The following is a 23,497-nucleotide window of genomic DNA, read 5'->3' on the forward strand; positions in this document are numbered from 1 at the left end:
TGCCCCGCGTTGTCCAGCCATTCCCCCTGAGCTTGCCCTGCACTCCCAAATCGCAGTCCAACACTTCGAGGAGCACAACAGGCTCAGAGAGTCTTGTCTCACTGAGTGTAGCTACTGGTACCCTTAGCATGGGGCTGTGTTTTGGGCTCTAGATTTTTCTCTTTCTGTTAAAAGCAAACATTGAACAGACCAAGGGTTTGCTATTGGCACACTGATAAATGTACACCAGTCTCTGTAGTATAAGCTACATTGGTGAAGGATTGGGTTTTCTGCATTTTAATACCATCTGACTGTTGCTTGCTCTTTAAGAGACAAGTGCTGAAGAAGATGATAGGTATAGTCATGTCCCAGTTAAAATAGACTTGGTTTTCTTGTACCTCTCAGTAAAAGAAGCTCATTAGGAAATTATTTGGGGGTTCCTGAGAGCAGCTAAACCACCAAGTTGGTTGAGGGGTTTGGGTATGTTTAGCTCTTGTTTTTCTAATAGCACAAATTTGCCCATAGGTTGCAATAAGGGAGGTAAAGAAAAGGCTGCTAAAGACCTCTTTGTGCTTTAAAATAAGCCCTTGGGCCAGTCCCTTTATATCAACGCGATAAAGAGTTTGGTTTAAATTAATCACTTGTTTAAGGCTTTGCAAGGCAAAGCCTGTAACAGCTGTGTGGTGCTACAGCCAGATTGCATGAGATAAGGCAAAGCAAGTGCCCTGAGCCCAGGCTTGCTGCACTTTATGCCAGTTTGCTGGATACACACTGCTCTGGAGGGGTTGCAACTGAAAGAAAACACTCAGCAAGAGAGTGTGGACAACATGTGAGTGGAAAAAACCTGCCCCCCCCCCCCCCATGGGAGTTATAACATGGAGAGGAAGCCAAAAGTGTCAGAGAAATAGCTACCGAGTGTTGCAGTGATGAAAAATTTTCTTTCTTAGACCTCACTCAACATGAGCTCCTCCTTCAGCATCCATCAGCTTCAGTGTAACCAGCCCTGTGGGGTTATCCTGTGTGCCGACAGACAGCTGTTGATGCTATGAAAGAGAACAAGACAGTGGGAATGTGTTTATTTTTGTGTAGCTGATATTAGCATCACATATGAATGAAGACCGTGCTCTGGCCCTGGGAAGCAAATTGGGCTGAAATATCCTTATATTAGGGCTACACTACCCAGGCTATATACTCTCTTCCCTATGTAGCATAGTTTCTGCTTTGCTGTGATGCCAGACAAACCAGGAAAGGCAAGTGTGCAGTCCTGGACACCCCTGGCTCAAGGAGGCATCTCCTACACCCGGTGGGTAGCCTGGATAATTTGGAAGAAGCTGCTGGAGAGGAAGGCAGGGAAGATGGGAGGCCTGGGGGAAAGGTGGAGGCTATGGGGGAGCCAGACAAGGTAAATGTGCCAGCCACTGAAGGAAAGACTAGATGAAAGGGAAGAGTGGAGAACAAAGCAGAGACATCAAGGAAAGGTGGGGAGGGGAAATGGGAGAGGATGGTGCTAAAATTAGATGGGGAACGGGGACAGGGAGAGCTCATCTGGTGCTCTCACCTCAGACGAAATTCCCACTGCAGTTTCTGTGAAACCTGGCTTGGGGAGGGGGGGAACAACTGGAGTCTGAATGGGAAAGCAAGAGGAGGGGAAATCACTGCAGACCTGCACAGCCCAAGCTGCTCAGATTGGTTTCCCTGGCCCCAACGCACCACATACATACATCCTTACCTTCAGCCGGGGACACGTCACCCAGTGTCTTTTTGTAGAATCAACGTCTTGTGTTTATGAGTCTGCACCATGTTTAACTGTTTCAAACCAATTTCTGCAGGTGATTCCTAATTACATGCTCCTGGTCACAGCACACAAAGAGCTAATGAAATCCTTGCCGTCAATTAAGTGTAATTTCTGAGCGCTGAGGGAGAAGTGAGGAAGGCAAAAGACAGTCACCAACCTTTTGCTGTGGCTGCAGCCTGGCTTTGGGGCATGGCTTTCCCGTTGGGGCTGAGGGAATAATGCTGTGCACGAAGTATGCTGCATGCAGTGCAGGAGCAAAAGATGTGTGTTGAAGAGCAGCCCTTCCACTGAAGCCTTGAGCTTTTTAGTCACTGCATTCTCACCAGGCTTTTACAGGAGGCAGTTACATATCACAGCTACAACTTGGGCCAGTGTGCACACACCAGGACCGCATGCCAAGGGAGCACTGGCTGATACATGACCATTTCAGCTGCATTCATCCCTTTTCCTCCCACGAGGAGTTCAGGATTATGTGGCTGGGGACTTCCTGTCAATCGGGGGTTGTTGATCAAACACCATCTTTCATAATCGGGAATGCATTATCGATCTGATTGTTATTATGCTTTTCTAGCTGGATCAGCTTTTGCTATGGGAGCCAGCTCTGGAAATCTATCAGAACCTGAGCGAAACCAAGAAAACCCAGCCTTGGACTAGTGGTAGGAGGTGTTTCCTACTTATTCTCTGGAGTTTGCAATTCTGAAAGGTACAGAGATCTTTTCTACCTACTTTGATGACCTGAAGGCTCTATAGGAAGGGCCATAGGGTTGAAAGCATCCAGCCGTGCAATTTGCAAGTAAATGGCTACTTATAGCCACAAAACAATCTGACAAAAGTGTGGAAAATGGGGCCCAAGGACACTGCCTCTTCAATGCTCTAAAGTAGTGGCAAGAATAAGGATAGTATGAATAGGGTTTTCTTCTGTTTGCAAAGATGTTTATCTTTTTCTTTTGTATTAACTGCTATGTGCATTGTGTCTTTACAGATATTATACATACACACACAGTATTCTTCAAAGTCAGTGGAAGGACTTGCACATCAGTGGGTTTCAGGCAAAACCCCCTCCTGGCTCCTTGTTTTTCCCAGGAAAGCAGAGAGGTCTGTTCCCAAGGTTGTCACAGTAAAACACATAGTTTTATGCCGGTTTGTCCACAGTGTTCCGATGGCCATGACTTGTTTGTGCATACAACCCTTCGAATTAGTTCGTCTAGGAAAGAAAAGCTGATGGTCCACTTCCCAAACAATACTAATGAGACGAACAGTCAAGCCTCTGACATTTTTCTGCTTTATTCACCCAGCAACACCTCTATTAAAAACTCCCGTCGATATCTCCTGGGTGGCGTGGCAAGCCGACCATCAGCAAGGGAAGAAGCAATGCTCTGACACCAGGTAAGCTCTTGCCTGCTTTGGTGCTGCATACCCGAGGTGGGGACTGGCATCCCGCAGCACCAGGACCCACCCCTGCAAGGACCAAAACCCCCTCTTTGGGCAGGTAGGATGTGTCTGGCCTCACAAGAGGTCAGGTAAATGGTCAGCACAAGTCTGTGCATCAGTGGCCTTTGCGCCCCAGGGCGGTGGGTGTCGAGGGGTGCGGTGTCGTCAAGTTCTGAGCACCCCCCTCCCCTGCACACCTTTGTGCCAGTCACCCTCTGCCCGGATTTGGGATGCAGGGATGGGGGAAATAGCGGCGCTGACAGTGCGGGGGGAGCCAGGAGCTGCCGTCTCCCATACAAACAGCGCCGGCGGGGGGTTCCGAGGCTCGGTGCTGCCGGGACGCCGAGCCACCCCCCACCCCAGCTTAAAGGCTGCGACAGGGGCCGATACTTGCGCTAATGATAAAGATAATAACACTGATAACGTAACGGGCCGGAGCGCGGGTCCCGGCTCCCCGCCGCACACAGCCGCTGCGGGCCCCGCTGCCGCAGCGCTTGGGGCCGGCCGGGGCAGCCCCCCCGCGGCTGCGGGCCCGGGGGCGGTGCAGGGAGGCTCGGCCTGAGCAGCCCCCTCCCTCCTCCTTTCCGTCTCTCCCTCCTCCCATGCCAACCTGCTGCCGCCTTTGTCAGCGCAGCCCGGCGCTATGGCATCCTGCTGGGGCTCCAGGCTTGGGCTCTTCATCCTCCTCCTCTTCCTCCTCGCTGGGCAGCGGCTGCTGCAGAGGCAGAGCCAGCCGTGACGGCCGCGCTCCCCAGGCAAGAGGCAGGCGGAATCCCCAGGTGAGCCCCAGGTACGGAGAGGGGGACACGGGGGTGCGCTGGCGGTAACGGGGCTGAGGACAAGCACCCTCCGCTCCCCAGCCCCAGGGGTGCGATGGGGTACGGGATGGGGGCTTCAGCACCGGCTCCCTCCGCCGGGTCTGGGATAGGGGTATTAAGAGCAGATAAGACCCCCACAAGCCCCCGCGGACCCCGCCGGGGGCCCCGAGGTCCCAGTTCTTTATCCGGCTCCCCAGGAAAGGGAGGATTCCAAAATCCTGGAACTCCATCTGTGACTTTGGCAGCTCCACTTCAGTCCCGCACAGCTGGATCTGTCCCCTGGCAACTGGAGGGGGGATATGGGTGAGCCCCTGTCTGCGCCCCCAAACCCTCAAGCAGGGAGCCTGGAGGGATGGGAAGCACCAGCGATGGGGATAAGGGAAGCCGGACCCGCTAGGGTGAGAAAACCAGTCAGTGCCGAGTCAGGTCCGGGGTGGCAGTGAGCTGGTTGTAGGTTTGCCCGTAGATGGAATAAATTGCTCACATTTAACTCCATCAGACCTCTTCGTGTCTGTCTGCTCGTGTTTGCAATGGTGTCTCCTTGTTCAGAAAATTTGGAGGAAAAACGTGACTTAGATGTGCTCCGATAACGTATTGAGAGGATGGAATTTGTGTGTGTTCGCATGAGCCGGTAGTTAGCAAAGAATAACCAAGAGCATATGATGCAGTAATAATTCAAGTGATTTATTGCATAGGTTTAGAATGATTGTTTGCACTTTTCCAGATCATATAGATCCTGGATTGCATAACTGAACAATGCAAATAATCAGCCTAATGTTGTTGTGCAAGAAAAATCAATGGCAATCCTTGCTTGATTTGAGCCCTGACACATCTGTGAGGGTACGCTGCCTTTATCCACAAGTTTCCCTTTAATTTATGCGTTAGGAGCCTTTAAAAACTGCTGAATTCTGTCGCGGGGGGAAGCTGAAGTGTTGTGCAGAGTCCTTTTACAGCAGAACCTCTGCCGTTAAGGAGCTGGGTTTGTAAAGCGTGGTTTTCCAAGCCCTGTTCCCACAAGGTAAGAGCCAGAAAATAGCAACTTCCTCCAGTGCTCGTCCCCACTGAGCCCCGTGGTATCCGCGGATGAGATTAGTGGTGGGATGCTCGGAGCGTGCTGTTCCTGAGCAGAAGAGCAGCGAGCTGCCGGCGAGAGCGGGTGCACAAGCCCTGTGAGCAGCCAGGCTGCAGGCGTTCAATCCCTTCGCCTCTGGAGGGGTAAATAAGAACCACATCAGCGAGGCTGGGAGCCAGCACCCATTTCCTGCCTGTTCTGGGGAGCCCACCCTGCTGCGCACAGAGGAGGGACCGGTCCGGAAGAGACGGCTGGTGTCGGGCTGTTCAGAGGAGTGTCTCTTCAATGAAAGGTGGAGAGAAGTGATGGCCTTTGCGTGGGCAAGGCTCCAAAGTGCGCTTTTTAGTTTTCTTTCTAAGGAGCAGCAGAAGGCAGGGGAGGAGGAGGAATGAGGTGTGCGGAAACAGGCAGTGTTTCCCCAAATGCCGGCTCTGGTGTGTGTGTGTGGTGGAAGCCAGACAGGGCTTGAGGTGCCTGTTTGTTCGTCACAGGTTTCTTAATGTTTTGACAGAGAAATGGATTTGTGAGTATGGGGAGAAGCAAAATCTGAATTCCATCCCGATGGGTTACGTGTTTCACGCGAGGCGTGCATTGCCTGCTTTGTTTTATAGTATCTGTCTTTGGGGAGACAGGCTGAAAGACTTATGAGCTCAAGTTAATAGTAAAACAACGTATCGCAGGCTCTATATTAGTGTTTTCCTGCACTGAAGTAGCTGGCTCTTTCTGGGGGAATTTATGTGAGGATCGCTTGCTCTGCCTGGCATCGCCGTAATGCTGTTATAGGGTGGCCCGTTAGTCACTGTGGGGGGAAGCAAAACAAGGATGCTGTTTCCCTCTCAGCTGGCAAATCAAAGGGAGAAGGGAAATGATGGCTCCAGCAACTGTGGCTGTGTATTAGCTGCACCTGCTGTGGATATTGGGAAATGGGAAGAGCAAATGTCAGAGGCACAAAGAACAGGGAAGGAAATGAAGGAGGAAAAACAGAGGGAGATAATGTAGTCTCTCTGCCAGTGGCCACGGTTCAGGCTTGTGGAAAGCACCTTGGCACGCCACAGCTGCTCAGAGAAGTTGGGTGATGGGACTTTCTCTTGAATCCTGCGCTGGGATTTGTCTGCCCCGATGTGTGCTGCCCCCAGATCATGCAGTGGGGCAGGGTTTGAAGGTTCTACTGGGGAAAGCGGCCAGGGCAGCTGAGAACCGCTACCAATATGAATTCCTGCATGGTGAATAGGATAGCCAGGAAGTGAGGGGACCCCCTGCCCCAGTGCTGATTTGGGAGGTGGTGAGGAGGGTAAGCACATTCTGCTTTTCCTGTGGGGAACCAAGCTGCATGAGAGTGCACAGGTTCCCCTGGTCTGGAGAGCCACAGGGGGGAGGTCTTATGGATGCTTGATTCCTAAAGACACCAGAAAATAGAACAGCAGATTCCCTTTGTGCAGCAGGAAGCACCACTAGGGATGGAGGTTGTAATTGTAATATTCTTGTTCTTCTCCAGAGGCTGAGATAATGGTAAGATGAGAGCTCAGTTCATTGCTCTTGGTGCAGGGCAAGAAGACATTGATTTGTGGTAAGCCTGGAGCTCGTCTGCGTGCAAGGAGAGTCAGACCCCATCGACTAGCCATGCAATATGATGCTGTACGAGTCCATGCTGGGATATAATTGTGCTGTTAGAACAGCAAATGTCAAGTCTTAGGGAGCTGAGTCAAAGCGACCCTCCCAGTGTTAATATAACAGAATCATTAAAGATGAAATGTTAAGTGGCTCCCTTGGTCAGAGACTGTCTTGCTGAAGACAAATAAGCTAGATCCTGTCCTTGTGTCTGGTTAGCTCCATGTGTTTGGAAACCCTAGTCAGTTTGGGGGTGGTTTGGAGGATGCATGTGGATGCTGGTAGTGAAAGTAAGGCACGAGGACGTCAGTGGAATTGAGGCCATCTGAGGAGGCTCCGTGCTGCTACTCTTGCTGTGGGTCAGTTCATTTGATTTGCTGCTTTTGACTGATTCATGACGCTGTACCCTCTTTAAAAGGCCTTCCTGTACACTTTTCTTTATGGAGCTTTGCGTTTATGTGCCACGTCCAGGTCTATTCTGGTCCTGCTCTGAGGGATAATGAATGAATGTCGCTATAACAGCTGAGATGGTGCTCGGCCAAGTGCTTGGCACCTGGGATGTGGCATCTCCCGGTGTGACTTGCCAAGAGTCACCTGTCTCTGTCGCAGGCTGTTAGGAGGCTTGACAAGAGGCAGAGTAGCTCAATACACCACTAAAAACCTTGGCACTGGGTTTTTCATTCCTGACCTAGAAAACAAGATTTCAAGGCCCTTATATATTATTCTTATAGGGTAATACATCTTATTCTTCACAGTCTGAATCTTTTGTGTGCTCCACTAACAACGTTTCTGATACTCTGGCATGAGGGAACACACATTTCCATGCCCAGGCTGAAGCCCAAAGGTACCTTTTGCACCTAATGTGCGCTCACACCAGAAAGCTGTTAGTGAACAGCCAAGAGGAAATTATTCCAGCTTCTAGCTAGCTGTTCCTCAAGACCCACATCTGACTTTGCAACCTGCCTTTTCCAAATCTCACCTCTCATAGCTGAGTCTCAATTGAGAGAACTGCCCCAATTCCCACTTCAGCAAGCTCAGCTCTCTCTTGGTCACACTTGCCTTAATCCCTCTGCCACCTCCCTGTCCTCTCACTGTTTTACAGCTGACCATCACCTCCCAGGCTTCGTTCTGGGAGTACAGGATCCCAGACAGAACTAGACTAGGTCTAGCAGACCTCTTCTGCTGGGGATCCATGCTTCAGTGCAGCTGCCTTACTGCTCGGGTACAGATTGGAGTCCCCAAGCCAAGGCTCCTTGACGGTGCTAAATAAAAGCAGTGTGAGATTTGGAGGTGTGCAGGGCTTCCACCTAGGTTTTACTAGATTCATAGGGTTTAGAAACATAATTTGAAGTTAAAACCTCTGATGGGAAGGATACACTAAGAATGGGCTGTTTCAAACCAAACAAAACTCTAGAAACTGTACCTAGGGTATCCTTACTGGGGAGAGAGAGCAAAGGCAGAAAGGTAGGGAACAAAATAGGTTACAGTTTTAAGAAATATGTTATTGCAAGGTGTTCTCTTACGTATTTTAGCAGGAGTGTGAGTGGGAGAAAGAAGGGTGCTGGCAGGCCAGCGCAGGCAGCGTACAGGGTGTGAAAATGCATATCCAGGTGAGGGTTTGCAAGAAGCTGTGAAGTTACAAATGGGAGGAGACAGGTGGTGTTGTTGGTATTGAGCCTGGAGGTGACAAAAAGACAGATTTCCTCTCTTTCCCCAAATGGCAGGTTTATAACATGCAGAAAACTGACTTGGAATGCCAGCCCCTGGCAGCTGGGAAGGTCTCTGAGCCCCACATGTGAAGTTTGCTCTGGGAGTGCTTGGTGGCTCTGGTGGCAGGTAGTTTGGTTTAATTCTAGCTTGGGAGCTTCATTGTCTAATGGTGACATGCCAGAGAAATATAAAGGCAGGCTGTTAAAAAGCCTGTGCTTCTGAGCACAGACTGCTGATAAAGAGAAAAGGGATACAAACATCTTTCTCCAGCTTTTAGCATTACTTTCTGGAGCCAAGCTCTGAGCAATTTCACATTTTTGCTCTTTGTCAGTGTGCAGAAGAGTTGTGCTGCTATGCATAATACAGGGGCTTTAAAAGCAAACACGCAGGCAACGGAGGTGTTGGAAAATCCCTGTAGCCATTGGTTTCTGAGAGCTGTGTTTACAGTCACAGAAATACCTTCACATTGCTGCTGCTCAAGTTCTGATCTTAAGACAGTAGAAAGATGCTGCTTAAACAGCCAAGTCTGTATGGAGACTTGTTTCATATTCACATGGGCAACCTGGTGGTTTTCTTTTTTCCCTCTGAAGGATGCTACTGTGACTTTTGACACAAAACCTCTTTATGCTGGCTCTGACAATGGGCGGTCAACAGTGTTCAGTGCCATGGCAAGATGAAAGGCTGTAAGAGTGAGAGCCCTGTATTCCTGGAGTGGTGCTCAGGAGTACTGAGGTTTTTGGCTGGGAGGTGACTTGAAATGAGTGATAAGAAGCCTTGCAAGCCTGATGTATATGCTTTGCCATTTGGGTGGATGGAGATACTAGTTCCAGGGGTCATCAAAGGGTGGGAGTGAATGGGGAAAAATACCATACCTTTTTGGGGAAATTAAAATATTTTCATCATTCCTGTCTGTAGGAATAACAAAGACAAAGTGACCAAACGTAGGAATTAGCAGACTGCATCACTGTGTGCTCTGCCTCTCCTAGTAGCCAACAGAAGAGACACTGACAAGGATATTCATAGTAGGCAGATGAAAAATAATCTGCCTCCCATCTATGTCCTTTCCTAATCCATAATAGTTAGAGGCTGGCTTGAAGTCTGAAAGGGCAGGGGTTTATATCCTTCCCAAGATGTTTGCTAGCTTTAGCAGTGCTTGTTCAGGCTATTCTTGTTATCCACATAAATGTGCAGCCTTTGCTCTCCACCTCTGCCCTATCATTTCAGGCTGGTGAATGAAGCTGCACTCCCTGGGTTTCTCTGGGAGCACATCACTGAAGAGGATGTTCTCTGTCCTTGATATTGCTCAGTCTTCAAATCCACCCTGATTGGCAGGCAGCCCTCTAGCATCTGCTGGATTGGTTTCAAGGTTCAGTGGGATTTTTTGTGTTTAACTCTTTCTTCTCTTATCTGAATTTTGCACTTTTCAGCTGAAATGGGGCTCACACTGATTTTTTTTCATGGGACCAGGCAACTTTTCCATCCCTCAGTCATAAACTTAGGAAAAGGTATTTCTGAGAAAAGCCCCATGGTATCCAGAGTAGAGGTGAAAATAATGTTTTGAAATAAGCAAGGTGGTAATTATGTGTTCAGGTAACTTCTAAAACCACATCGGAAGTTTACTGTCAGTAAATCTTTTTGAGAGCCGTTTGCAGTCAGATATGAAAACAGCTGGGGGTGTCATGGTGTGGTAGATCATCTCTGGTTAGGCTAGGGCTAGAATTATTGCCAAACAATTTGATGTGTCTGTTCTTTCAGCCTCTCATAAGTTGGTAAGAAATTCTGTGAAAGCCCCACTGGAAGCAGACTGGGGTTGTATATATTGTATATCTGCTATTAGTTCAGCCCCTTCAAAGCTTCTGCTGTTTATTCACTTCCTTGCTTTAGAAGACACTGACATAAACGAGCCTCCTTGGATGAAATCCTGATTCCATTTAAGTATTAAATTCATCAATGCTAGGATTACAGCCTGGAGTTCAGAAACATAAGGATGCGTTATACAAGCAAACCTTCGACTACATGGCTAGAGAGTCAAGTCCCATCTGGGGCTGAATTGCAAGGTCCTGAATCTTATCTGTGGGTGACTTACAATCTTTTTTGTTTGCTGTTTTGTGTTGCTATAGAAGTGGAAGGCAGTTTCCAGGCTAAACAGCAAAATACGCTTAAACCATGGAGTCCAACCAAGAATCCTCAGTCTTCCTCGTGAAGATCTTGGAGGAGCTGGACACAAAGCAGAATACTGTTTCTTACCAGGACCTCTGCAAGTCCCTGTGTGCGAGGTTTGATTTATCCCAGTTGGCCAAGCTCAGAAGTGTGCTGTTTTACACTGCTTGCCTGGATCCTAATTTCCCAGCGACTTTGTTCAAAGACAAAATGAGATGCACTGTAAACAATCAGCAATCAAAGAAAATCATGGTTGCAGCAGATATAGTAACAATATTCAACCTCATACAAATGAATGGGGGAGTGGCCAAGGAGAAGCTTCCAGTTGCAAGGCAGAAAGTGAAGAAGAAAGAGTCCTTCGAGTCCTGTAGATCTGACACAGAAATCTGCAATGTGGCAGACTGCGTGCCCAACTGTGAACTGAATGACCAGGAGTTCAACCGGGGTTTTCCAGTCAGAAGGTCCTCAAAATGCAGAAAGATGGACTGCAAAGACTGCCAACAGTTTGTCCCCTCATCAGAACCCAACTTTTTACTTGGTGTTAACAAGGACATGAAGGGCCGGGCTGCATCTCTGGACAGGCTGCAGGCATTGGCATCCTACTCCATTGCCACATCTCCACCATGCGAGATGCAGAGTACGTACTTCCCCATGAACATTGAAAATGAATCAGACCAGGACTCCTTGCCTATACATCCAGGCATAAAAGAAACTTTCATTTCAAATGATGAGCCGTTTGTGATGCAGTCGTGTGTCCAGAAAAGAAATATATTCAAAGAAGATTTTCATAATCTGATTACAATATCTCCCAGCTTAATACCGCCCAGCAAAAAGCCAGAAGATGGACACAGAGAGCCTAAGAACAGGAAAGAAAGCTCTAAGCAGACTTTCTTCAACCACAGCTTTGAAATGCCATACAGCAGCCAGTACTTGAATCCAGTTTATTCTCCTATACCAGACAAAAGACGAGTGAAGCATGAAAGCTTAGATGATCTTCAAGCTTCAACGTATTTTGGCCCAACTACTATTCTTGGGCCCCAGGACACCAAAAAGTGGACTGGAAAGCCAGCCAAGCAAACTGCCTGGCCAGCTAAAAGCTGGAGTTTAAATACTGAGGAGGTACCCGACTTTGAACGATCATTTTTCAATAGGAAGCAGTCGGAAGAGAAGCTGCGATATCAGAGTTCGAACAACCCATCTCCAAACTTTCCTTCGGCTGACAGGCATCAGTCCTACCTAAATGCGAAGGATCCGCAACCAATTATGCAGGCAAACTATGCTGTGAAACCAAATGGGCATAAACCCAAGGAAATCCCTTCTATTCTAGACGTGGAGAAACATGAGCCCGTCAAAAAGTTTAAGGATAAAAGCATTAACTGTACTTCTGTTCAGATCTTAAGTATTGACAGGACTACGAGTGTTGGGACACAGACAGAGCAGCAAGTTCTGGACCACAAGAAGTGCAAAGACTTGTGTGCAGCGGGCCAAGCCAAGTACGGAGAGCGGCACTCTCTGAAGCACTCAGATGATGACTCTGAAATCGTGAGCGATGATATCAGTGACATTTTCCGGTTTTTGGATGACATGAGTATCAGCGGGTCCACGGGAGTGATGCAGTCTTCATGCTACAACAGCACCGGTTCCTTGTCCCAGGTGCACAAATCAGACTGTGAGAGCTCACCTGAGCACAATTTGACAAAGATCTCCAACGGGAGTGCCTGTAACAAGCTGGATAAAGTGGCCCGGGCAGATGTCAGTAACACAGATGATGAACTAAAAACGAGTGTCTGCAAACTAGTGCTGAGGATTGGTGAAATAGAGAAGAAACTGGAATCTCTCTCAGGCGTCCGAGAAGAAATCTCCCAAGTCCTGGGAAAACTAAGCAAGTTGGATCAAAAAATCCAGCAGCCGGAGAAGGTCAGTGTGCAAATAGATCTCAATTCTTTGACAAGTGAGGCTGCGTCGGATGAGAGTAACTCCCCGCAGATATTTCAGTGCCACAATACTCCGCATGGAGGCAAACTGGAGAATAATCCAGAATGGTGCTGCTCAGATGCCAGTGGAAGTAACAGCGAGAGTCTTCGAGTAAAAGCCTTAAAAAAAAGTTTATTTACTAGGAGGTCATCCAGATCATTAACAGAGGAAAACAGCGCAACGGAATCCAAAATAGCAAGTATTTCAAACTCTCCCCGAGACTGGAGAGCTATTACTTACACCAACCAAGTTGGCATTACGGAAGAGGAGAGGAAAGAGAGAGATGGAGGAGAAAATAAGGACTGGCACAGGAAATCTAAAGAGGTAATTTAAACTTTAACTCGCATGATGAGCACTTAAAAATAATTTAATTATGAATGTCTTCCACAGTCATCACAAGCCTTAGGTTATGACGATACGTTGCCCTGCCATATTATGCCTGTCTTTATTGTGATCTTAATTGAGTGATTTTGTACCTATATGTTCTTGCTTGGCAGTTGCAATATAGTCAAGTTGTTTTTGAAAAGCTTTGCTCTTTTGGAAAGGGAAGGGGAATAATATGGTTGACCTCTTTGGAAGATGATGGTATTCTTCCTCATCAGTGGCAATATAAGGAGGCTGGGTAATCAATTTGGGGAAAAGGGTATGGGGAAAATCGAAATTCTCTAGTGGTTATTTTAGAAGGGATGTTTTGCAATTGCATTGTGATGGCTTTTATCAGAGAAATATGTGCATATTTAAAAGCCAACAAAGTAGATTCATGGATTCAAATCCCTCAAGAAAAGAATCCTTGTATGTGTACCGTGAGATCCTAACTGTAGCTATGTTGTGAGTTTCACGGTCATTTAAGCAAGTCTTAAGCCTCTCATTGTGGAAATGGAGCATAGCTGTGGTCTTGTTTTGACTAGTCAGAAAAACTGCCCATAGCTCCCAGGAGCTGCCCACTGCTGTCTTTGTGCTGGGGTCTAGTTGCTGCTCAGTTGATACTGTGCATGATGTGGGTGGTTGTTTCTATTCCATGGACACTGGAGAGTGCTGGGGGTCTCCTTCAGCTCCCTTGCTGATTAGGACCATGTGATAGGCATGCTGTGCCTCTTTACAGTGGGGAATGAAAGCAGAGAAGGGTTGAAAAGGAAAGGAAGAGGCTTGATGGAAGTAAGTGCAGTTGGGTGAACAAGAAAGCATAAGCCATGGGTTATGAGTAGGCTGAAGAAGGGGAAGAAGGTTACCCTAAAAAAATGTGCAGAAAACCCCCAAACTTGGCTTTTCTGTACATTGATCTGCTCAGGATGATATGCTGACTTTGAAAGTCCCTTCCTTGCTCCTGCAGTAGACCATGGCTGACCCTGGACTGGTACCATGGCTGGTGTAGTGTCAAGGAGGTACTATCTGGGGGCTTCACTCAAGACTTATTAAGATTTGATCTGCTAACAGGAATCTAGAATGTGCATGGGTCTCAGCTTTTCCAGATCAGCTGGGCTTCTCTGGGTGTCAGGACCATTTCAGAATAGTTTTGTAATCTGTAAACAGTACAAACCCCAAATTTTCTTTGTTGTATCAGCTTGGTGTTCATGTTATGGTGAATGTGGATTTTTGTCTGTAAAATACCTCTTTGGTTGTGAGACAAAGGTGTGTAAATGGATTAAGGCCATCCAAAACCTTTGTCCTAGCCAATACTTTGTCTTATGGTGATTCTGAAAGGAATACCTCTGTGCTTTGTGTTTAACCCCCTCATAGTCTTGTTTCTTCTCTCAAATTCTTTTGAACCCTACTGCAGGCAGACAGGCAATACGAAATCCCACAGCCACATAGACTCTCTAAACAACCAAAAGATGCTTTCTTGATTGAACAAGTATTTAGTCCTCATCCCTACCCTGCGTCACTCAAGTCACACATGAAAAGCAACCCGCTCTACACAGACATGAGATTGACAGAGCTGGCTGAAGTGAAACGTGCACAGCCATCATGGACCATAGAGGAATACACGAGGAATTCGGGGGATAAAGGCAAGATTGCAGCATTGGATCTACAAGTGAGTCCTGTTTGTTTAATTTGAATGGCTTTATTGTGAATGAATGTAGCCAGAATATGCATTTAAGAAGGGATTTGGATAGCTCAGGAAGGAGCTAGGCAGTGTTGAGCCTCTAATCTTGCTCATCCCTATCCATCCTGGACAGGCACAAAAAAGAATGTGGGTGTTTCATTGCTGAATGGTGATTCTTGACAGGTTGATGCTCCCAGCTTATTCTGCAAAGGAGAAATGTCTGCTAAGCCATCATGGTGTTAGTAGCTGTAGAGTTGAGGGATGAAGGGATGCAGAGATGAACTGGTGACCGGTCCCTAACTGCAGTAAAGCAGAGTGGTGCAGGAGCTGCCATTGCTGCTTTTTCTTCTACCCTTGTTCTGTCTGAATTATTCACAGAAAAATCAGGTGTTAAGGATTTTCCCATTTTGTTAGCAACATGAGACATGAAATACTTGTAGAAGATGTTCAACACTATGACTGGTTTTGAAACACATCACCGTTGCAGCTTTGAAGTAGCTGCTGGAAACCAGAGCCATGTGAAGAGCAGATCAGCTAATGGCGTGTCTTGTTTGCATTTTAGTTCAGCTTGGAAGTGTGCAACAGAGCAGAGAGGCTACTGGGAGGCAAATTCAAATGCTGGATTTAAATTTTCCCAAACTGTGGTGTATTTGAAATCAAAATCCTGATATATAATGGAATGCCCAGACCCAGGACTGACTGTCCATGATGGATATCCTGTGTAGCCTGATAGACACAAGACATCTTTAAGGAAGGAAGATATCTGAGCACAGGTTTAGAGAGAAAGTATGAAGAATGATGTCCAGAATGTGTAAAGACCAAACAAAAGTTGCAGTATTTGGTTATGAAACCCCAAATGCATCACATAATGAAATCCACACTGACGCACGGGTCACTGTGTATCGGTTATATGCATTTATTCAGCTGGTAAGAACCAGCCAGGGGACTGCTGCTGACCACAGGCGTTTTGGGCTCTTTGCGTGTGCGCGCATGCCTCAGAGCAGGGCAAGCTGCCTCAGCTGGAGACAGGGTTGGCAGCAGCTGGGACACACTGACCTGCAGCTCAGGGCTCTCTGGTCAACAATCTGTGTGGTGCAGCCGTACTTAGGCAGGGAGTCTGCTTGTATGCAAAGCTTCTCTGCCAGGGAACGTGGTGCGCGGGAGCCTGGGACTTGCTGCTCCACAGCAGCTCTCGATGGCTCAGTGCCGAGGTACCTAACCCAGCTCCAGACCATCAGATTAAGCCCTAGGAGAGAATCAGGGTACTGCGAGAAAAACTTGGTTAGCCCAAGTCTTCACGATTCCTGCCATGTCTCAGGACTCCGTGTTGGGTGGTTTGGAGTTAAAATGATCATCCGCATGGTGCTGTAGTACAGTGTTTGTGCAGGAATTTGTGCGGAACAAATTCACCTCCTGGCTCGGCTCATGCAAACTTCCCCATCCTCACCAGCCCCTGCTCCTTGCTCCTTGCTGTGGCTAAAGAGTACTCGGAGAGAAACCAAGCAGCACAGAGACCAGGCTGTATCTTGCCCCAGCTGCCTGATGCTTTTTGGGCCTTCAAATCTTTAGAGGGCTTACAAATTCCTATTCCTGGCATTGTAGACTGTATGCTAGAGTAGGAATAGGCTGAAAGAAGTTCCTCTGCGAAGCATCCCTTACCTGCTGTGTGGAGGCGACAAGGGAGGTGATATTTGGGAGCAAAGCTCCCCTGGGAGAAGTGTTCTCCATCTGCTCCTCGTAGGGCCATTACATTCTCTGTAAGCAGCTCCGCACGACTGTGAGCAAACCAGAGAAATCGGCTTATTGCCATCATTTATCTTTAGGATCAAGGTTATAAAACTTTACTGGTTTGATTCTCTCCCTCCAAAAGGACTGTCAGAATTGCATTTACTCTGCAAAGCCCATGTCTAGACTTTGTAATAGAGCTTAACTGACAAACTTAAAAAATAGATGCAGACTGATGAGTGGTTTTTTTTTTTTTCCCAGTGATTAGGTTTATTAGAATTGAAAGTAAATACATTATGCTTTAATGAACATTCCTATGTCTGGCAATGAAATGGGAAAGGAAGCTGATTAACAGTAATGGGCCTTTTTAATAATGCATCTTCCTTCTGAAGTAGTTAAAAGGTCAATACCAAGTCAGAGAAGTCCAAAACTGTAGTTTTCCATGACAGCATGGATATCTTTGGGGGTTTTCTACCTCTGTTGATTTAAAATTTCTCTTGGAACATGACAAGTCTGCTGGGTTTTCCTTCAGGGAAAGAAATGGCCAAACTAGTCAGGCAAGTTTGTCCCATGTGTGGGATCTGTGTGAGATCGCATCGCCTTGGTCTGTGTGTGATGATCCACCGGGATGAAACATTGTCAGGCTATTTTCTGATGCATTGAGAGATGAAGTTGCTGATTTTTTTAGAAGACTGGAATAGGTAATTTGAAGCCCGAATGGTGCAATCTCAGACTCGTCTGATGGTTTGTTTCAGCATACTGGTGCTATCATAGAGATCTCCATTAAATGGTCATAAAACTGCTGCTCGATTTTAATTGTCTATTTCTGGGGTAGCTGCAAAATCACTCCTGTAGTAGTTCTGTACAAAAAGCAAATGCTGCCATCACGCAAAGCAAGGTTTCAACCAGTAGCTCGTAGGCACAAAATCTGAATTAGCCAATTAAAAGCTTACCCAAATCCCTCTCAAGTCAGCTGGAGTTTCTTTGTGTGGAGTCCAATGAGCTTTAGATCAGGTTTGTTACTAGCACGGAAACGGTGTGTGTTTGGGTGTTCCCACTGGGACATTTTTATGTGGAATTTTTTACATTTTTTAAAGAAATGGCCTGTTGAAGCCCCAGAAACAGGAGACAGCTTTGAGGAAAAGCTGTCATTTTTCAGTACGTTCTTTCTGCTTTGTTCCTTCCTGCTGGTAAATGCAATAATGCCAAGTGTTTGGGTTTCCCCCCTGACAGAAATGATGGAGAAAAACAAGCAAGGTGGAAATGTAAGGCTTCAAGAGCTCACAAATTCTAAGGAAAAAACCCCTAAAGATTAAAACCAAAGAAATAAGTCATTCGGATGGAAATCCTGAACCCAGAGATACTCAGACTTTGGCAATAAGCAGGGTACTGCTTCCTGTAGAGATGTAGACTATTCCATTGGGGTTAAATAGTCTCGTCTATGAATATGGTCCAGAGCAATGTGTGGTACCAAATCTTATGCCAGGTATCCAGTTCCCTTTCTCCTTTTGCCCCTTAAAGCATTATGCTTTCAGGTGACTTTCAGAAGATGAATCTGGAAGGAGAGATCAAAGCTGAGGATCACTGTCCTGAGGGATTTCATGGAAACCAACATTCAGCCTCCTCTCTGTGGGATGCTTAGTGCCTGCTGCCTGTGATTGTGTATTCCCATGCTGGAATGAAGGGCTGGTGTCTCAGGCATTCCTGTTCCAGAGGGCATCTGCAAATTGTCCTTTGGTGATGCGTGATGGATGGGGCTGAGCAATTGTGCCCTTGAAAGCAAGCTATGGTAGCAAAATTAAGGTTAGCTTTATAAAATGTAATTGTCGTGGTTTTGCACGAGGAGTATATGTTAAGAACCCTTCTCATCAGCTGGGCTTTAATAATTTAAAGAGCAGTAACAGGCCAGTAGTTGCTGACATCTCTGCTGTGTAGCAGATTAAAGAGTTGTTATTTAAATGCCATCCAAGATGACAAAGTTTCCGGTGAATCAGAGGTACGTGAGGGGCTTTGCAGCAGAATTACACTGCTGTAGGAGTTTATTTTCCACAGTATTTTGTTGCCACTTTCATCAGCCTTATGGAACTGGGAGCAGTAGTTGAAGGGATGTGAGAAGCAGCAATAACCCACTTTATCCTGCCAGCAGATCCAGATGCAGCTGGGAGGCCTTCAGGCACATCTGCTTTATTTATTTTGGTAATGACAGATCCCAGACAATTAACAGTTGTTTCCTTTTAATTTTTAGACTCAAGAATCTTTAAACCCAAACAACTTAGAATACTGGATGGAAGACATTTATACTCCTGGCTATGATTCCTTATTAAAACGCAAAGAAGCCGAGTTCAGAAGAGCAAAGGTTTGCAAGATAGCTGCTCTGATAGCAGCGGCAGCTTGTACGGTCATTCTGGTCATTGTAGTTCCCATTTGTACAATGAAATCCTGAACCTGCGGACAGAGCCGTGACTCCCAGCCGTGTGCATCTCAGATAACTCATGCTGTGTTTCAGACGTCTGATGGCAGAACTGTAAGAAATTTGCTAAGGAAGAATGTTCCGAGGATAATCCTGATGGAGAATGCAGTACATGTAGTAAAACATAAAGCAACTAGGGAAACATTTTTTGCTTTGAGTATGATTTTAAATAACAGACTGGTGGAGTTAATGGGAACTCTGTTCAATTTTTATGCATTTTTAAAAGTGCAATATCTTTTTTTTCCTACAGAAACAGTATAATGTGTTACAGAATCAGAGACTGATGAGAATCCAGGCAAAAGAAGAAGGTTGTCTGAGCTATGTTGCATTTAACGGAGGTGTGGGTACGTGGAGGTAGCACTGTATAGAAGGGAATGTTCTATATGCATTACATCGGGGAGCTAGAGAAGTCTTAAAGCTCTCTACAATGTAGAAAACTCTGAATGTATTGTATTTATTTTATAGTATTTATGTATTTCATGATCATTTGATTGAAAGCAGACTGTGTAGCCATGAACAGAGTTCGTTCCTATGTTCAGATTAAAAAGGGCTCTTTGTATTTGGTCTTGCCCTAAGACCCACTCTATCATCACTGAGTACTTAGATAAGTGCAATGTGCTGCAGACCAAAAAGATTATGTTTTAAAGCAATCACAAGAGGTTTTAGTTGCTTCTGTTGAATAACATTTGCATAGAGCTGGCAAACTTGCCTTGCCAAAAGGGTATTCTTTACCTCTGCAGACAGTGAAATTGTCTCAGTTTCACTCCTGCCAGCAAGCAAAGCTGGCAAATCAAAGCAACACTTGGTTAAAGTTCTTGGAAATGTAATCTGAACAGTTATATTTTTTTTCACAAAGTCTTTGTGCCTTTTTAGACTGTAGATTAAATAGAACTGTTTACTTTTGCTATTTTAAGCCCATAACATAAATCACTGCATAATGGGTACTAATGGAGGTTCTTTTCCCGCAAGCCTTCTATACAGTTCAGAGTGCTCCTCAAACAGCAGGGCTGGTGGTTGCTGAGCACTTATATTAAGGGCACAATTTTTCAGCACTAGTGCAAACTTGCTACTAATGCAATGCATTCAGGATGGGAAGATCTTCTGCTTCCCTCTTGCTAATGTGCTTAAGAATGATGGGTGACTTTACCAGACATCAAGCAGCCTGTATCCCATGGGAAATGTCCATTTGATGCTTCATCCCAAATGCAAATAGCAGGTTCAAAGGAATTCTCAAGCTGTGATGGAAATTACCTGCCATGGTTAGTGAAAGCAGATACACAGTATTATTCTTCTGTCAAGCATAGATGAAAACAAAAAAATGAAGTAAAAAGAAATATTTCTTTTCAGGAGATAACATGATCTTGCTGGTCCTGTAAGGGAAAAGAGATTCTTTCAGTGAATGTTTTTATGTAGGGTAGCTTGTTTTCGTCAGAAGCAGCCTCCCTATGCGATGACACAGCAGCTAGGAAAGTATCAGATGCTTGTTCCTCCAGCTTGCTCTTTGTTTCTGGCTGGTTTATAAAAAGTAGCGAGGAAAGCGAAGGCTTTGTTGTGACTTTAGAAGTGTGTCAGTTCTTTCCTGCAGCTGGAGAGCTGTTTATGCGCTGCTCGTATGCTGTATTTGATTTAAGGATAGGTGATCCTCATTGGTCTATCAGAAAAACAAGTGTAAGCACAAGGTTGGGTGTCCCATCAGCAAATACAGAGCAAGGAGAAACCTCTAGACCAAAATCTGCCCCTGCCTGGCCTGAATCCTGATTCAAATTCTGTGTCTTTGGACCATTCCTAACACCAAGATTATTTCTCTTTCCTCCCAGATGCTGCAGGATAGACAGCAGGGAGGGAGCAGTTCACACTGTCTATTTTAGGCTGCCTTTGGTTATGGTGTGATTCAGAGCACCTGAGTTTAGGAGCTCAGGATCCATGTGTAGTAAATATAGACAGGTAGAGAAACCTCTGGGGATGATGTGGAGATGCCAGCAAGATATCTAATATTAGACATGTGAATAAGCTCCGCAGCGCATTGCTCTGCAGTTTACTTTATGCACAATTTAGGTTGATAATATATGTAAAAAAATCTATTCCTGGTTCCAGGTAACATCAGAAAATCCTTCTACACCCCTTCCCTGGCCTGGCGACAGCAAGCACAAGGGACCGCAGGAAAGAGCAGCGTGCCCTGTGTTGGCACAGTCCCAGCTCCCTGTCTGCCAGTGCCAGCAGTGACAATTCCCAAGGAGGGGCAGGGTGAATGTGGGACACTGGGCAGCACCCCCACCTTTGCCAATCCCCCTCTGCTAGCACAAGCAGTCTGATCCCATATCCCCCAACGTGAAATCAGCAGCATTTCCTCCGCTGCATCTCAGTAATCTGATTTTAGAAAATATCTGAATATCTAAGTGGAGATGTGAGAAGGGTGCGGTGGATGTTATTGATTGCCGGAGTAGGCTGGGGTTGTGCTTGCAGTGATGCATTAGGGACATAATGACCCCTGTTTTGTCTGTGCAGGGATTTTTCTTTTGTCTGTGCAAGTCTCATCCAGTTGGCACCAGATGAGTCTTTACATTAGAGGTTCCCAAAATCCTGGGAAGGATTTGGCAGGTTATGGAGCTGTGGGTGATGTGGAGCTGGCCCAACCCAAGCACTCAGCATCCCAAGCGTCCATGCTGCTCTTAATTTATCAAGGTGCTTTTGCCCATCTTACTTTGCACAAGCAGCCAGTGGCACCCACCTCCATCAGGGCAGTGGTTTCCCTATGTGCCAGACGGTGATTTGTCTTGCATCTCCCTCTTGGGGCTTGACCTCCACAGTGCCAGAAGCTCAAGGGGAATGGGGAAATCAGAGCCTGGCTCCCTGCCTCCCTGCTCCAAGAATACCTCTGTGAGCTACTGCTTGCCTTCTCTACGCCCTGTCTGCCTCTGGCACCACTGGGTTGTGCATCCCCAGCCATTCCCAGTGGGTTTTGTACCTGGCATAGAGCTGTTCACTTAAAAATAGGTGAAGACATGGAGCAGTGGGATGCTGCTGCCGGAGGAGAGCAGGCTGGGAAGGAGGGACCCCACGGCTCTGCACAGAGTATACAAGCTAGGTGAAATCCCGACAATATTAACCTGCAAGAATATTGTGATCAACCTTGTGAACCAGTTACCAACTAGAATATACTGTATACTATATGATAGACTTTTGTATTAAAAAGAAATAAATGAATTAAAGCTATAGGTACATTGTAATCCTTGGTGTGATTGAAAAAAGTGTCCTAGATTGTATTACTTAATTAAAATAATGATGAGCATATTGAACTGTTTTTCGTATGTATGCCTTATGAACTTGATATATTACACATGATAAAATGAAGCTACAAGAATTACAAAACATATTCCATTTTTGGGGGCAAATCCCATTTGCTTTTCTTAAAACAAGAGTGCTGCTTGAACTGAGCTCAATAAATAACGTATGCAGAAGAGCAGGAGCAGGATCTGTCCCCAAATAACTTTTTAGGATTTTTTTTTTATTGGGGCTTTGGTTAATGTACTATGTAATAATTTTATTTTATAACGTTACTGTACAACATTGCCTTTAGGTTCATTTAAATATAATACCAAATAAACTTGAACATTTCAGCGTCCTAAGTTTTAATGGAACTGTTATAATAATTTATTACTCCATTGCTTTTCTTCTTTTTTTTTTTCCCCAGGGACATCAAGATAGCCATGGGATGCGAGCATCTCAGTGTTAAATAACTTAGCAGCCTATCTAGTTCTTGGCAGAATTGTTAATGGATTTCTCACTTGTGAAATAATAAGATGGCAGAAGATAATGACAAATGAGTTTGTTTGGTTTCTTTTACAAGCTCCTTTGCATCACATTGTCTGGGCTTCTGGGAGATTAGCTCTTGACACTAATCATAATATTTCATTTTATAGGTTATTTCATGACTGGGTTTTGCCATATCAACTGTTTTAACAAGGTCATGACTAATATTTTTGTATCCATTTCACATGTTTATGCAACCACCATCCCTTTTGAGTCAGTACTTTATGTAACTATTTGTAGTCACCTACCAAAAGGTAACCAGTCTGCTTAGGATATCTTTATTAATTTAATTTGCTGCTTTTGACTTGTTAATTGCAAAACCAGGCTGTTGTAAAATTCCAGGTGTTGAAACAAAGATAATGCTGAGTCTACCACTGAAGGTAATCGAGCATCAGAAGCTGCAAAAGGCAGTCTTAGAAGAGGACCTACATAAATTGTCAACAATGCCATGAAAACATAGTAATGTAAGGTCTTGGTTTCTTCATCTCTACTGCAGAAGCACCTTTAATGCATTGGTTTAGCAGTCGTGGTCAGGATGGGGTAGTGTCAAGTGCCCTCAGCAGGGCGAGGTGACCAGCTCCAGCCTTGGGTATTCACGTATTGTGAGTTGGGCTGAAAACCATCACAGATCCCCTTGGGAGGGACTGTGATTCACAGTTTAGTGTTGGTTTCAGTTTTGGAGATGGTGGCATGGTTTTGCATCAGTTTCAGGGTTTTACCTGTCAAGTCCAGAAGCTTACCAGTGTCCTTACATTACAGAAGGAATCCAGGAGCAGGAATTTTCATAAAGATGCTAAGTGTGACCAGGCTCATGCAAAAAAATCCTAAGCACTGGTACAGAATTCCTCAGTCAAGAAGCTGGATATGCAGGATATATAGACCTCATCTGAGGCATCACTCT

The 23,497-nt window shown here is 45.8% G+C and overlaps 1 protein-coding gene across 4 annotated transcripts; it reads left to right on the forward strand.

Annotated features, from left to right (window-relative positions):
* The first annotated feature begins 3,764 nt into the window (after window positions 1–3,764).
* Window positions 3,765–21,999, forward strand: MINAR1 (membrane integral NOTCH2 associated receptor 1). Of its 4 annotated transcripts, XM_065688756.1 has the most exons (5): window positions 3,771–3,995; window positions 9,638–9,779; window positions 10,534–12,871; window positions 14,325–14,579; window positions 18,562–21,999. In XM_065688756.1, exons 3-5 carry the CDS (start codon window positions 10,580–10,582, stop codon window positions 18,757–18,759), a joined length of 2,745 nt encoding a protein of 914 aa, XP_065544828.1. In that variant the 5' UTR covers window positions 3,771–3,995; window positions 9,638–9,779; window positions 10,534–10,579; the 3' UTR covers window positions 18,760–21,999. The 4 variants fall into 4 exon arrangements, with proteins under 4 accessions (XP_065544830.1, XP_065544828.1, XP_065544827.1 ...); XM_065688755.1 differs by lacking the exon at window positions 9,638–9,779 and having other exon boundaries at window positions 3,771–3,984; XM_065688757.1 differs by lacking the exons at window positions 3,771–3,995; window positions 9,638–9,779 and adding an exon at window positions 4,958–5,041.
* Window positions 22,000–23,497: the final 1,498 nt, after the last annotated feature.

This window comes from Lathamus discolor, chromosome 8 (assembly GCF_037157495.1).
Source record: "Lathamus discolor isolate bLatDis1 chromosome 8, bLatDis1.hap1, whole genome shotgun sequence".
Taxonomy (NCBI): Eukaryota; Metazoa; Chordata; class Aves; order Psittaciformes; family Psittacidae; genus Lathamus; species Lathamus discolor.